Source organism: Microtus ochrogaster, chromosome 5, assembly GCF_000317375.1.
Source record: "Microtus ochrogaster isolate Prairie Vole_2 chromosome 5, MicOch1.0, whole genome shotgun sequence".
Classification (NCBI taxonomy): domain Eukaryota; kingdom Metazoa; phylum Chordata; class Mammalia; order Rodentia; family Cricetidae; genus Microtus; species Microtus ochrogaster.
Genome location: NC_022012.1, coordinates 2,712,137 through 2,724,944, shown reverse-complemented (window position 1 = coordinate 2,724,944; position 12,808 = coordinate 2,712,137). Strand labels below are relative to the sequence as shown.

General features: G+C 41.3%; 1 protein-coding gene across 1 annotated transcript; it reads right to left on the bottom strand.

Moving 5' to 3' along the window:
• Positions 1 to 2,457: 2,457 nt before the first annotated feature.
• Positions 2,458 to 12,331, bottom strand: Mmp13 (matrix metallopeptidase 13). Its single transcript, XM_005346774.3, has 10 exons — positions 12,209 to 12,331; positions 11,882 to 12,123; positions 11,033 to 11,181; positions 10,700 to 10,825; positions 8,664 to 8,825; positions 7,249 to 7,366; positions 5,621 to 5,754; positions 4,263 to 4,422; positions 3,424 to 3,527; positions 2,458 to 2,583 (listed from the first exon to the last, which is right to left on the bottom strand). The coding sequence occupies exons 1-10, from the start codon at positions 12,329 to 12,331 to the stop codon at positions 2,483 to 2,485; spliced, it is 1,419 nt and encodes a 472-aa protein (XP_005346831.1). The 3' UTR covers positions 2,458 to 2,482.
• Between the last annotated feature and the right edge of the window lie 477 nt (positions 12,332 to 12,808).

Genomic DNA, 12,808 nt, shown 5'->3' with positions numbered 1-12,808 from the left:
ATTACAGATGGTTGTGAGCCACCATGTGGTTGCTGGGAATTGAACTCAGGACCTTTGGAAGAGCTGGCAATGCTCTTAACCACTGAGCCCTGATGTTTGCCTTCTTTATCCATCTTTCCTGATCTCTCAATGCTCCTCTGAGCACCATGGTTGCCTGAAGCTAATCTGTTGCAGTGTGCTCTGCCTCTCCAAAGAGAAGAAACTCCAATGAGGGTTTACCCTTCCTTTTCCCTCAACTCTACCTTAGCTTCCGGAACATGACAGACACCCAGCTAAATTTAGGGTGGACAGGCTATGCTTATTCTAATGATAAACCTTAGGAATAGGGCATTAATTGAGTTGTCAGAAGTAAAGCTGAAGATTCCTGCAGAATTCCTGGGCAAGGGAGGAGCAGTGCCTTCCACTCCAGTCATCGCTGCTGTCCTAGAGAGCACCCGGCTGCTGAGCTCCATGGTACCTCACAGTCCTGTCAGAGGAACACTAAAGCGGGAAGGGCCAAGTTCCTTTTATTAGCGATTAGGTGTTTAACACACACTTAGTAACTACTTAGGCATGGGCAAAACTTTGGAAAGTGAAAGGGGCCTAAACTTCCAAACCTGTGGAATTCTTGGGTTTGGGGGATGTCTTCGTGAGTAAAGAGCTTTCTGTGACAGTTCAATGGCCTGAGTTCAGTCCCTGAAACCGACAGTGGAAGGAGAAAATTGGCTTCCAAAAGTTATACCCTGACTACCACACAGGTACCTGAGTGTGAACATATGCACACACACACACACACACACACACACACACACGCACACGTGCGCACACACAGCGCTAAGATGATTTCAATAACCTATCAATCCCAAGCACCTTTGCCTTCCTCTTGCTGTTTCCTGCTTCTTCCACATTCCCCCAGTTTACTCAAGCTGCCAAATCTTTCCTTTACAGATGAGTAAAGTAAGATTCGCACAGATTTAATGTCACAACATCGCGCACAAAACTCAAGGCAGAGCAGAAGTGGACATTGATTGCCTTGTCTCCAGCCTTTTCTTTCCTAGCAAGCATCCTCGGTAGGGAGGATTCTGAGGAGCATACAGGTGCCATCTAGGAAGCCAAAGGAAGGCTCATCGGCCTCAGGCTCATCACACGCGGGGAGACTGTATAGCAGCATTGCTAGGTGCCATTAATTCTGGTATTTAAATCTGGATGGAAGAAGGGGTGGAGAAGGAGGGAAGAAACTATATTTTATAAGAAATTTAGGTAATCTTTTGCTTTAAGAAAATTTGAAGTTATGGCCAAAGATCAAATACACCAGACAGCAATATCTGCTGAAAACACTTTTTTATTAGAAAAGGCATAAGCACATTGTGAAAATACACACTTCTTCCCTGCTGCCCAGGGTGATAAACACCATCTCTCGGCACAATGGTTTCTTGGTGGTCATCACATATCAGTAAGTGCCAAGTAAGCGCTAAGATAAGCAATGAGAAATTAACAAACAAAGGCAGAGCGCTGACTGAGCCTCCTAAGGATGACCATCCAGCGGGCACCTCTGTATTCTGGCTGACTCAGCACATCTACTCCTACTTACTAGGTCTGCTTTAGTTGCTGTCATGGAAGCCATGAGAAAGAGTCTGGGTATAAAAACTGGATAAGTAAAACAATTACATAGATAAATAGGATTGAAACACTAGTCCATTCTCGAGTAACCAAATAATTTATGAAAGCTATACTATTGCTTAGACATTTTATAACAATTTTAATTTTTTACTCTATGGCCTTCTAAAAACCTGAAATACTTAAATAAAAAGGGTTAAATAAAAACAGATTCCCTGTTTATCTTCTGTTAATATGCACAACCCTTGAATGATGAACAAAATGAAAGTTAAGCCTAATGCAAAGCCGCTTCTACTGTCCTCATAGTGGCCATTATCCCTTTCCTTTAGTGACTTTGATATTTTCTCAGTGTTTGTATGAAAATAGGTTTAAGTCTGAATAGTCACATTACAAAGAGCAAATCACTCCATTGGGAAAATGCCTGCTAACATGTGTTTTCGGGTATTTCCCTCTTCTGTGTTCATCTAGAACTGCCAGACACTCCCCAAAATTTCCACGCTTCTGTAAGTTTATACTTTTTGTAAAAACAATTTATAGTTATATAAATATGACTTATTTATGCCTTTTAGGATATTTTATAAAATATATTAGTAATTATGTTCACTCTCATCAGCAGATGGATCCCGTGTTTGCCGGGAAAATATCCGTCTTGTTTCTTCACAGCACACAAGAACCAGGCGAGCCTTGGGATTCTCAGTTTCGTTACTTGAGTTCTTCAGTGTGGGTCCAGCCACGAGTAGTCACGCAGATGCTGTACACTCCAAGGTGTCTTCCTGAAGCCTGTTTCCAGAACAAAGCTTTCTAGTGTCCCCCACCCCCGCCCCCACGTCTGAAATGATTATTCAAAATGCTCTCCAGGAGTTAAATAACAATTTTGAAAAGATGCTTAGCACCACAGTAAGGAATTTGTTGGCATGACTCGCACAATGCGATTACTCCAGATACTGTATTCAAACTGTATTGGCCCGTTGAAAAAGTAGAGGTAGCCTAGAAGAAAGAGAACACAAGACAAATCTCTGACTTTAAGAATATTAGGATTAAGATTAACGATCCAGTGTGTGATAGTCCTCCTCTAATTGTATGGTTGCTTACTGCAGTCCTGGAGATCCAGGGCCTCACCTGTGCTAGGGTCTCTTCGTTAAGTTTTATAATGTTTATCTCTGAAAAAGCTACCACTTCAATGAATTGCTTATAGTTTAAAGGATATATGACAACAACTATGAAATGAAATGAGGACAGCAATTTGAGAGGGAGGAGAGAGAGAAAGGACCATGGGAGGGGCTGGAGGAGAAAAAGGAATCAGGGAAAGTGATGCAATTATACTTTAATTAAAGGTATTATTAAAACACATAAGTATTCAAAGAGTATACAAATTATGCCCTAGAATGAATTGTCTTGCTACAAATTCTAATTTTGATTTTAGAAATTTTGGTATTCATCAGCTGTTATAAGTTAGGGGTAATAGCTATTTTAATAGTTAAAGCAAAAATAATTGCATAGTTATGATAATGATGAATATTTATGACTACTCCATACGCCAGCCCTAATTTGAATTCTTACATAACCTCCTGCCTCTTAGCATCTCTACAAGTAACTTAAGTTCATCTTTAGATTCAACATCTCTTATTCTTAGACTTAGCAGTAATTAAGTAAAATTATCATTGACTCTAATAAGGTTATTTTGTTTGCTGTTTAAAGAGTCACACAGAAACAATCAATACCTCAGTGGCTATATATATATACTCATCTGAATTCTGTATTAAAATCTGTTGTATGTGAAAATTTTCTGGGGGCTGAGAAGCCCTTCAGAGCAATGTAACTACTTACCATTTTTCTCATAGACAGCATCTACTTTGTCACCAATTCCAGGGAATTCATCTTCTATGAATCGGGGATAGTCTTTGTCCATAGTCTGGTTAGTATCATCATATCTGCTTAATCAGAAAAAAGAAAGGTGTATTTATCAAAAACATAGGAAAGGATGAAAAGAAAGAGAATCCGGGTGAGAGATTAAAAGAAGCAAAGTTGCCCACATTTATAAATGGTTTTGCTGTGTGAAGAAAAAATGGATGGTTGGGAGAAATGGATGTTGTGGATGGTATAGGTGTGTGTGTGTGTGTGTGTGTAGGTGTGTGTGTAGGTGTGTGTGTGCAGGACAACACTGCGGGTCTCGCTGGGTGTTGGACTGGTGTACAATCAAAATGTGATAGGGAATGGGAGAGGGAAGTGGCCAGGAGGGAGTGGATGAACAAAGTACAGAGTCACACACAGAATGAGTGAAACCCGGGGCTTTGTATGCTAACTTAAAAATATAGACATTTCAATAAAACCACCCTTGTAATTAAAAACAAGTATGAGAAACAGTTGAGAACAGCAGGGGCTGCAGGTGTGGACTCTGCCCCAGGACTGGAGGGGGCGGAGGGTGTGTGTGTGTGTGTCTGTGTGTGTGTGTCTGTGTGTGTTTGTGTCTGTGTGTGTGTCTGTGTATGTGTGTCCGTGTGTCTGTGTGTATGTGTCTGTGTGTGTGTCTGTGTGTGTCTGTGTGTGTGTCTGTGTGTGTGTCTGTGTCTGTGTGTCTGTGTGTGTCTGTGTGTCTATGTGTCTGTGTGTGTGTCTGTGTGTGTCTGTGTGTGTGTCTGTGTGCACGCGCACACATGCAGCCTCACCTCCACACCTGCCTCCCAGAGAAGAAGAGAGTCTTGCCCGTGCCCTCTAGGTACACCGCAGCACTCAGCCTCTTCACTTCCTTTGGAAATCCCAGGTCAGATATTTTTCTGGGATAACCACTCAGAATGTCATAGCCGTTGAGAGCCCAGAATTTTCGACCTAGAAGTGAAAGAACAGTTTTGATTACAAAAAGCGTGTGCCAGGGCTTAGGCACGCGAGCATGTACTGGAAAGGAAAACTACCTAAGACACCGTGAAGTCAGTGTTTGCCATCTCCACGTGTCTGAATCAAAGACACAGAAGCACCCTTCCGAAAGAGACAGGAGTCAAGGCTGGGGATTCCTGTTTATTAATACAGCCAGCCCAACAGCTCAACCAGTTTGCCAGTTCATTGCCTTTGAACATTAAGTTTGGAGATAAATGAAAAATTTATTAAAATTTCAAAATAAAGAGCAACCAGGATCAGTGATTTAGACTCAAAATTCGAGTTTATTTATCATCTAAAAAAAAGTTACTTTTTTCTCTAGAAAGCAACTTTATCAAGTGTAAGAGTCAAACAATAGAAATGACATTAGTAGACTGTTATGGAAATAAATTACGGTCATTAAGGCAGTAGCATTTTCATCTCCCACATCCACCCCCACCCCCACACTTATATATTAGGGGTAAGCAGGGGCCAGAGAGACAGCCGGTGTGTAGGGTGCTTGCTGTGGGAACATGAGGACCTGGGCTCAGATTCAGAGCACCCATGTAAAAAGTCAGGCACCTAGCGCTCTAGCACTTGGGGTAGGAGTGCAAACAGAAGGAAGCTAAGGCCTCCCAGGGGGATCTTAGCTGGGGGATAAAGGAAACAGAACATACAATTATGCCCATACTCTGCCTCAAGTAGGTATCAATACAGTGAAGGACTAGAAAAATGGATCAGGAAATGAACTACTAGTAGAAAGGAGAATCCTGCTTAAGTTGTTTTTCACATTTTAAAATGTACACTGTGTTTCTTTAGCAAGTAATTTCTAAGAGAAACTAGAAGGAAACCCTGACGTGAGCATGAAAAAACAAAGAAAGGACATGATGAGTATGCATGTCTTTCCCTTTGCATGAGTATGATGAGTATGCATGAGTATGATGAGTATGCATGTCTTTCCCTTTGCATGGCTAGGGCCTAGCCCAGGCTCTCAGATGTGCTAAGCGCCAAGCCATGTTTGCATTCCATAGTTGGTGCTTTCAAGTTCTCCTGTGATGTGTTCTTAACGTAGGTATTGCTTTGGTAGTGGTCATGCTGCTAAGTGTCTGGCAATATCGAGTTCATCGCCCATCTATGCTGGCCATTTGGAAAGCCTCCCCAGTGGCAGCCTTACCTCTAAAGATGAACATAAGGTCATGGGATGGATGTTCATATGCAGCATCCACATGGTTGGGAAGTTCTGGCCAAAATGATTTTGTCAAAAACAGCTCTGCCTCAACCTGCTGAGGGTGCAGACGCCAGAAGAATCTAATGCAAAAGGGAAAACATGGTTTATCACATTAAGTGCAATAATTCCATCCTGCTAATGACCACTGTCCACATCAGTGCCTGTCGGGTACTATAACCATGCCTGGTACCCATAACTGTAAAAGAAATGCCATTTCCCTTTAAGTTATAAGTTGGAGCCTTCCAAGTTCTAGCCAGAGGTCTTCTTATTTGGATTGTCACAGGACCTTAGTAAAGTCTCGAAGTTCCCTACAGGTTGACAGCATGCTTTATTCAACTTTGCATATTCAGAGTGGCGAACACATTTACATGCACTGTTGGGCTCTAGGAATGTATTTCCCATGATCTCAAGACCTTGCAAACCAATATAAGAGGAAACACCTTAGAGACCATATAATTAAAGTCATAACAGAAATAGTGGTCATTCTACGTGACCACACATGGCGACCTGAATCAGTGAAGAGATTAGCACATAAGCAAGATACAAAATTAGAGGTGAATATTTCTTATTTTTGTTACCTATAGATTTTATTTGTAAATCACTCCCTCTTTGAAAGGCATTGGGAATCATTCTTTTCATTTTACAGGAAAGCAGTGTGGCTATCAGTAAACTTACTAATGTAGCAATTACTTTCAATATTCTTTGTGCTTTTTAAATAAGTTGGGTTTCTATTTTTCCTTTATCTTACTAAGATTTATCCACCATTTATTTGATCCAAAGCATGTAAGTAAATCACACTTGGTCTGCTGTTTTTGTGTTGTCCTTAGGAAGTCTGACAGGATGCTTTGGCAATTTGCAGACTTAACTTTACCAGAGTTCATCACATGCAAATTTGATAAGAAATATTTTTTATTATTTTAAATTAATTAATTCTTTAAAACCATCTTTTATCATTTTACATACCTATTCCTGTCCCACTCCTTCCCCCCTCATCCTGCTCCCTCCACCATCCCCCCACTACACCCCCCAATCACTCCTTGGAGAGGGTAAGGCTTCCCATGGGAAGTCAACAAAGTCTGACACTTTGATCACTTTGAGGCACGACCAAGGCCCTGTCCCCTATATCTAGACTGAGCAAGGTATTCCTCTAAAAAGAATGGGTTCCAAAAGCCAGTTCAAGCACTAGGGATAAATCCTGGTCCCACTGCCAGTGGCCACAAAGAAAACACCAACCACACATCTGCCACCCACATTCAGAGGGCCTAGTTTGGTCCTATGCAGGTTCCTCCAATGTCAGTTCAGAGTCAGTAGCTCAGGTTAGCTGTTCCTATGGGAACCCCCATCCATGGTCTTTAGCCCTTTGTTCATATTATCACTCCTTCCTCTCTTCGACTGGACTCCAGGAGCTAGGCCCAGTGCTTAGCTGGAGATCTCTGCATATGCTTCCAACAGTTGCTGGATGAAGGTTTTATGATGACAATTAAGGTCGTCATCAATATGATTACAGGGGAAGGCCAGTTGAGGCACCTTCTACTCTATTGCTAAGGGTCTTAATTGGGGAATCTTAATAGTACCTGTCTTTAAAGATCATGGTTTCTCCTCGGAGACTGGTAATGGCATCAAGGGATAAGGCTGGGTCACACTTGTCTGGTGTTTTGGGATGTTTAGGATTGGGGTCCTCATCTCCTGGACCTGCAGGGGCAAAGCAAATGCGAGAGGTTTCCAAGTGTCCGGAATCACGGGAGGGAGGGCTGGTTTCAGAGAGTAGTAGGAAAGGGCCCCTTCCGGGAACTCCAATACCCAGCAGTCTTCCTTCCTTCCTTCCTTCCTGCAGGGTCCTCAGGCTGGCAGGGTCCCGCCTGCTTTACCTGCTCTTCCTGCGGGTACCACAGGCTGGCAGAGTCCCGCCTGCTTTCCCTGCTCTGAGCTTCTTTACAAATTCTTCTAACCCATTGATTTACATTTCTTGAAAGTGATGATGGAAATGCGAGGTGACCCAAACCCCGAGAGCATTTCTGCCATGCAGTGAAGCACACTGCTCTATTGCCCAGCTCTCCCGGTGTCTTGCCCACGTGGATCCCTCATCTTGGCTCCTTATTTCAACTATTTCAACAACTGTAGATGTCGGTTGATTTTGCTTCACCAGTTTGCCACACTCACTACAGCTCATCTCAGTGACAATCTAACCTCCAGGAAGTTCTGCTGTGATCTGCGACGTGTTTATAACTTTTGATAGCTCACATGTACTGAGCAGTAATGTCTCGCTTCTTTTCCCCCTACATAATTCTGTCAAGAATTCCTTCATCATGGTAGAACCAAGAACCACAAAATAAATTTGAAAAGCCCCTCTCGTCACCTTCAAGTTTATGCCTTCAACCACACAAACTACCAAAGTCTTTAAATCCAGAGGCGTAGTAGTGGCTTGAACAAGTTTCCTGAACTAATTCTCCGAGAGCATTTGTGCTGATGACTGTGGGCAGCGCTTGTGCTTCTTTTAATGGCATAGAACCCAGAAATAAATGTTTGGGTTGAAGTTTATAAGTTCCATAACTATTATTGGAAAAGTGGAAGGAAATAAAAGGAAATTTCTCACTGGATGTTGGTTGAAACCCACCAAAGGCCCTGTGAGAGATTCCTACGGCAGCAAACTGCAGTGGCTGAAGAATGTCAGAATTTCTAGGAGCTGTCTTATGTCTCATCTTCATAATCACCTCTGTTGCTGTGTGTGCACATTGTAAACTCATCAGAATTAGTGGCTTCATAAGTTACATAAAGAATAAGAGTACAAATACAAAGACGTATGATCTGAAAATCATTTAGAAATGAACTGTAGTTCAAACCTGAGCAAGTAGTTTGATTCAGAAAGCTGGGTTATTTTTCTCATGTTTGAAAACACAATAAATGGGTTATTAGTTCCAAAATAAAATGCACATCTATTGTGCTAAGGTAGCTGTATTAGTCAGGTTTGTGACTAGTAACTAAGAGGTACCGTAGAGAGACTGGATTCCTTGAACATCATCATCAGGAAGCATGAAGTGACTGTTGCCCGTGTAGGTATAGATGGGAAACATCAGGGCTCCTGGATCCTTGGAGTGGTCTAGACCTAAGGAGTGGCCAAGCTCATGGGCAGCAACAATAAACAAGTTGTAACCTGTAAGAGAAACAAGAAACAATGAGCAAACAAAACCCTTCAAGGAGGAGGCAATGAAAGAAATCCTAATCTATCCATCTATCTTTTCCTAGTTCATCATCTTACCCAGTCTTTAAAATTAGTCCTCGGTAGTTTAAAGGAAGATTCAACATGTTGATTCAAAGTAATAATCCTGGCAGCTGTAAGGACTATAGCTCCCTGCATGAAGAACAATTCATCCGGTCCATGAAGAAACAATTCTACAGCAATGTCAATAGATGGCACTCAGAGCAGTAGTCAGTAAAGGTGGTCATGAAGACAACAGAAATCCTGACTTTTCTCTCTGTCTTCTCTGACCAGGTTAAGGGGGTGGACAAAAATGACCTAGAATTAGCCACATGAAGGTCATGCAAGGTCACACATAGCTCTAGCCCTTGCTTAGAACATCCTTCAGAGGAATAACGAACATGCAAGTATATTTTCGTCTGTCTTCTAATAATTATTTCCACCAACTTTTAGAGGGTAATTTTAGAGTGTGTGTGTGTGTGTGTGTGTGTGTGTGTGTGTGTGTGTGTGTGATAGAGGAGCAGGGTAGGCCCTGGGCTCAATCTCCAGCACCACAAGAAAGGACACCTCAAGAACTATGGGAGAGGGCAAGACAGTTTGGGGGTTGTTCCTTAAATATATTTTGTTATCAGAGCCAATATATACAGAAAATGAACTTACTCGCCTGTCATAGGGAAATCAAAGGTCACATGGTCAAAATGACCAACACTTGTTGCCGTGACTAGTATTTGTCCCTGTTTTTTACCTTCAGCTGAACATTTCCATTCTGTGACCTACATGTGTCTGCATTGAGACTTCTGTGACCTTTCCTGAACAGCACTAGATGCTCTTCCCATAAGCCGCCCTCCGCAGCAGACACTCAGAGCACGAGTGTAAACCCTCCCTCCCCTCCAGAGACAAATTAAAAGCACTGGAGAGGACATGTTCATTGCAAAGAAGCCGATTTTACTCTCACAGGGGCAGGGATCCTATTCGTTCACTCATTATTAATTTACTCACTTAATTTTTTGAGCCTATAGAACTCAGGCTGGGCTAGAATTCACAATCTAACTTCAGTCTCCTGAGCGCTAGTAATAAAGGTGTACATCACCGTGCTTCCATTTTAAAGTAGAAAATAAAAATCAGCTTCTGGAAAGATTGATTTTCATTGCCCTAACAAGGCATCTCTTTTGCTCTGAAGTTAAACCCTACTTGGAATAATCTGACTCTTTCTTGCTAAATCAACATCCCAATTAATTTGAGCTTTTAAAGGCAAGAGGTGGCCAACAGTGGCAACCACCCTAGTCAGCACAGTACAGGTTTAATACTTGAGTGAATTTGTTTAACACTAGGTTTCATTTTACTCTCATAATCCAAGCTCTTCTGCCCCCTAGCTATTTGGATTGAGACGATCTATTGCTTTCCTGTAGCAGCATTTACACGTGAATGCTGCTGCAGGAAAGCCCTAGACAGCTAATATGCCTGATGAGGAAGAGAAATGTGACTGAACCTGTGCCAATAATACTTCAGTCAAGAAAAAATCTGTTTCAGTTAATATCCAACATAGTTATGGACCTCAGATCCATGCCTAACTAAGAAAATATTTGACTCCACTTCACAAAGTGTACCTTTGAAGCCACAATAACAAATGTCATAGATTTTATTCAATTTTTCATATTTAATGATTTGTAAAATATCTATGAGAGAACTAATTAGTGCAAAAATATAGCTTTTGTTATTTTAGAAAATGTAATCCAATGCTAAATACAATTTGCTTGTAAGCTTTCTGACTGTGTGGCAGTGCATCCATGTCCAGTAAAACGTGAGCTAAGCCTTAAAAGGAAGATTACCTTTGGAACTGCTTGTCCAGGTTTCATCATCATCAAAATGCGCATCTCCTCCATAATTTGGTCCAGGAGGAAAGGCATGTGCCAGAAGACCAGAAGGTCCATCAAATGGGTAGAAGTCACCATGTTCTATGTACAGAAGCAAGAGATAGAATTCCATTATACATATACATTATACAAATACGTATACATATAGCTAGTGCCTTGTTCAGGGGCTTGGTAGAGTTTTGTCAAATGCTTTGAAAGGGATGGATGACTGGTGAAAGGAATAAAAAATAAATAAAACCGAGAAAGAACTAATATATTAACATGTTTCAAATGATTGCACATCCTTACCTTTAGTTCCAAAAGATATCATGATATCAGCAGTGCCATCGTGGATTCTGGTGAAATTCAGAGGTGTCACATCAGACCAGACTTTGAGGGCCTTTTTGAAGGCCTTCTCCACTTCAGAATGGGGCATATCGGGGGTATAGTTCACAATTCTATTCAACATAGAAAGAGTCAGTTAAACTTTGAAAGATTACAACTGTTTTTCAAAATATATTTTCTTTGACTATTCCTTTTCAACTCAAAAGGAAACGCTGCTTTGAAATTTCTACTGGGTATAATGGATGCTGTACAAGAATGAAATTCAAGAATCCAATCAAATATTTAAGCATGGTCAAATAACAGAGTACTTGGTGTCTTAAACTTAAAATATTCAAATATCTCAGTTTACATGCTAAAATTTAGAGCTAAACAAGATGGTGCTGCTGCGTTCACCGGAAGAGGGGAAGCCACTGTCTTCAAGAAAATCATTGTAAATGTGGCTGATGTCGTACACTTTGAACTTTCTAGATCCCTCCTGAATTGTGGTTTCATTTCTAAAACAAATATTTAGAGACATCCACTGAAGAATAGTGTTGGGGTTAGCGTTAAGACAATAGGGTTTATTAACCAAATTTGTTCATTTTTCATGTTTAACATTGACTTGTAGACCTCTTTTATAAATACTAAGTGTAATACAAACTTTTAATTTTGTAGAAAAACATGGTCGAATACTAAATATAACTTACTTCTATGCTTCTTAGCTTTGTAGTAAAGCTGATCCTGAACTTAACTTCCCATTAAATACTGAAGGCCTGCTTCAGACTCTTGGACGAAAAGACTAACACACGTGGGGGAGATGGAGCCTCTGCTTACCTGTAAGTTAAGTTCGTTTGGGACCATTTGAGCGTTCGAGGGAACACACTGTATTCACCCACATCAGGGACTCCACATCTTGGTTTCCTCATGATGTCTAAGGTGGGATCATCAAGTTTGCCAGTAACTTCTAGGCCAAAGAAAGATTGCATTTCTCGGAGCCTGTCAACTGTGGAGGTTGCTGCAGACTTTTTCAGGATTCCCGCAAGAGGCACAGTATGATAGTATGACTTCAGGTAGTGCTGAAAAGAGACCAAAACAACATGGTTTTTCAAAGAAAGGATATTAAAGAACCACTGCAGTGCTGGGATTGGCAGAATACAGTACCTCTGCAAACTCAAGGTCTTCCTCAGACACATCATCATCATCATCATCGCCATTGAAAAGTGGCAGGGACCAGCAGTGAATCCAGTTCAACAAGAAGAGCGTTGCCAGGACAGCTGAATGCATGGTGACCAGCAGTGCCTGGAGTCATGCCTTCTTAGGGCATGCACCTTCTATTTTATAGACCCAAACCATGAGTCACCACTTGGGGATGTGTGTTAACTTCCTAGTCAGTCTAAGGTAAACATGCTTACATGGTCTTTTTTTTTCCTAAGTGTGGTTTGTGGCAGAATTCAAGGGCAACGGAAAATGAGGACAGTGGGGGATACCAAAACCCATCTGACAAAATAAACGGCCTCAGCATATTTATGGATCTGGTGAAGAGGAGCAGAGGTTAGTATTTTTTACTTCGCTGGGCAAAAGTGTCTTCTTCCTTTTGTAGGAAAAACAGCTACTCTAAGTTTTTCAGGTAGTAAGAATGCCATATGATACATTTATGCCCATAAAAAGAGACAAAGTCCCTTTTGCAAAGTGTTTATAGGCTAGTGAGTTCTCAACTACATTCTGTCTTTAACAATAACAATGAGAATCTTTGCTGCATTC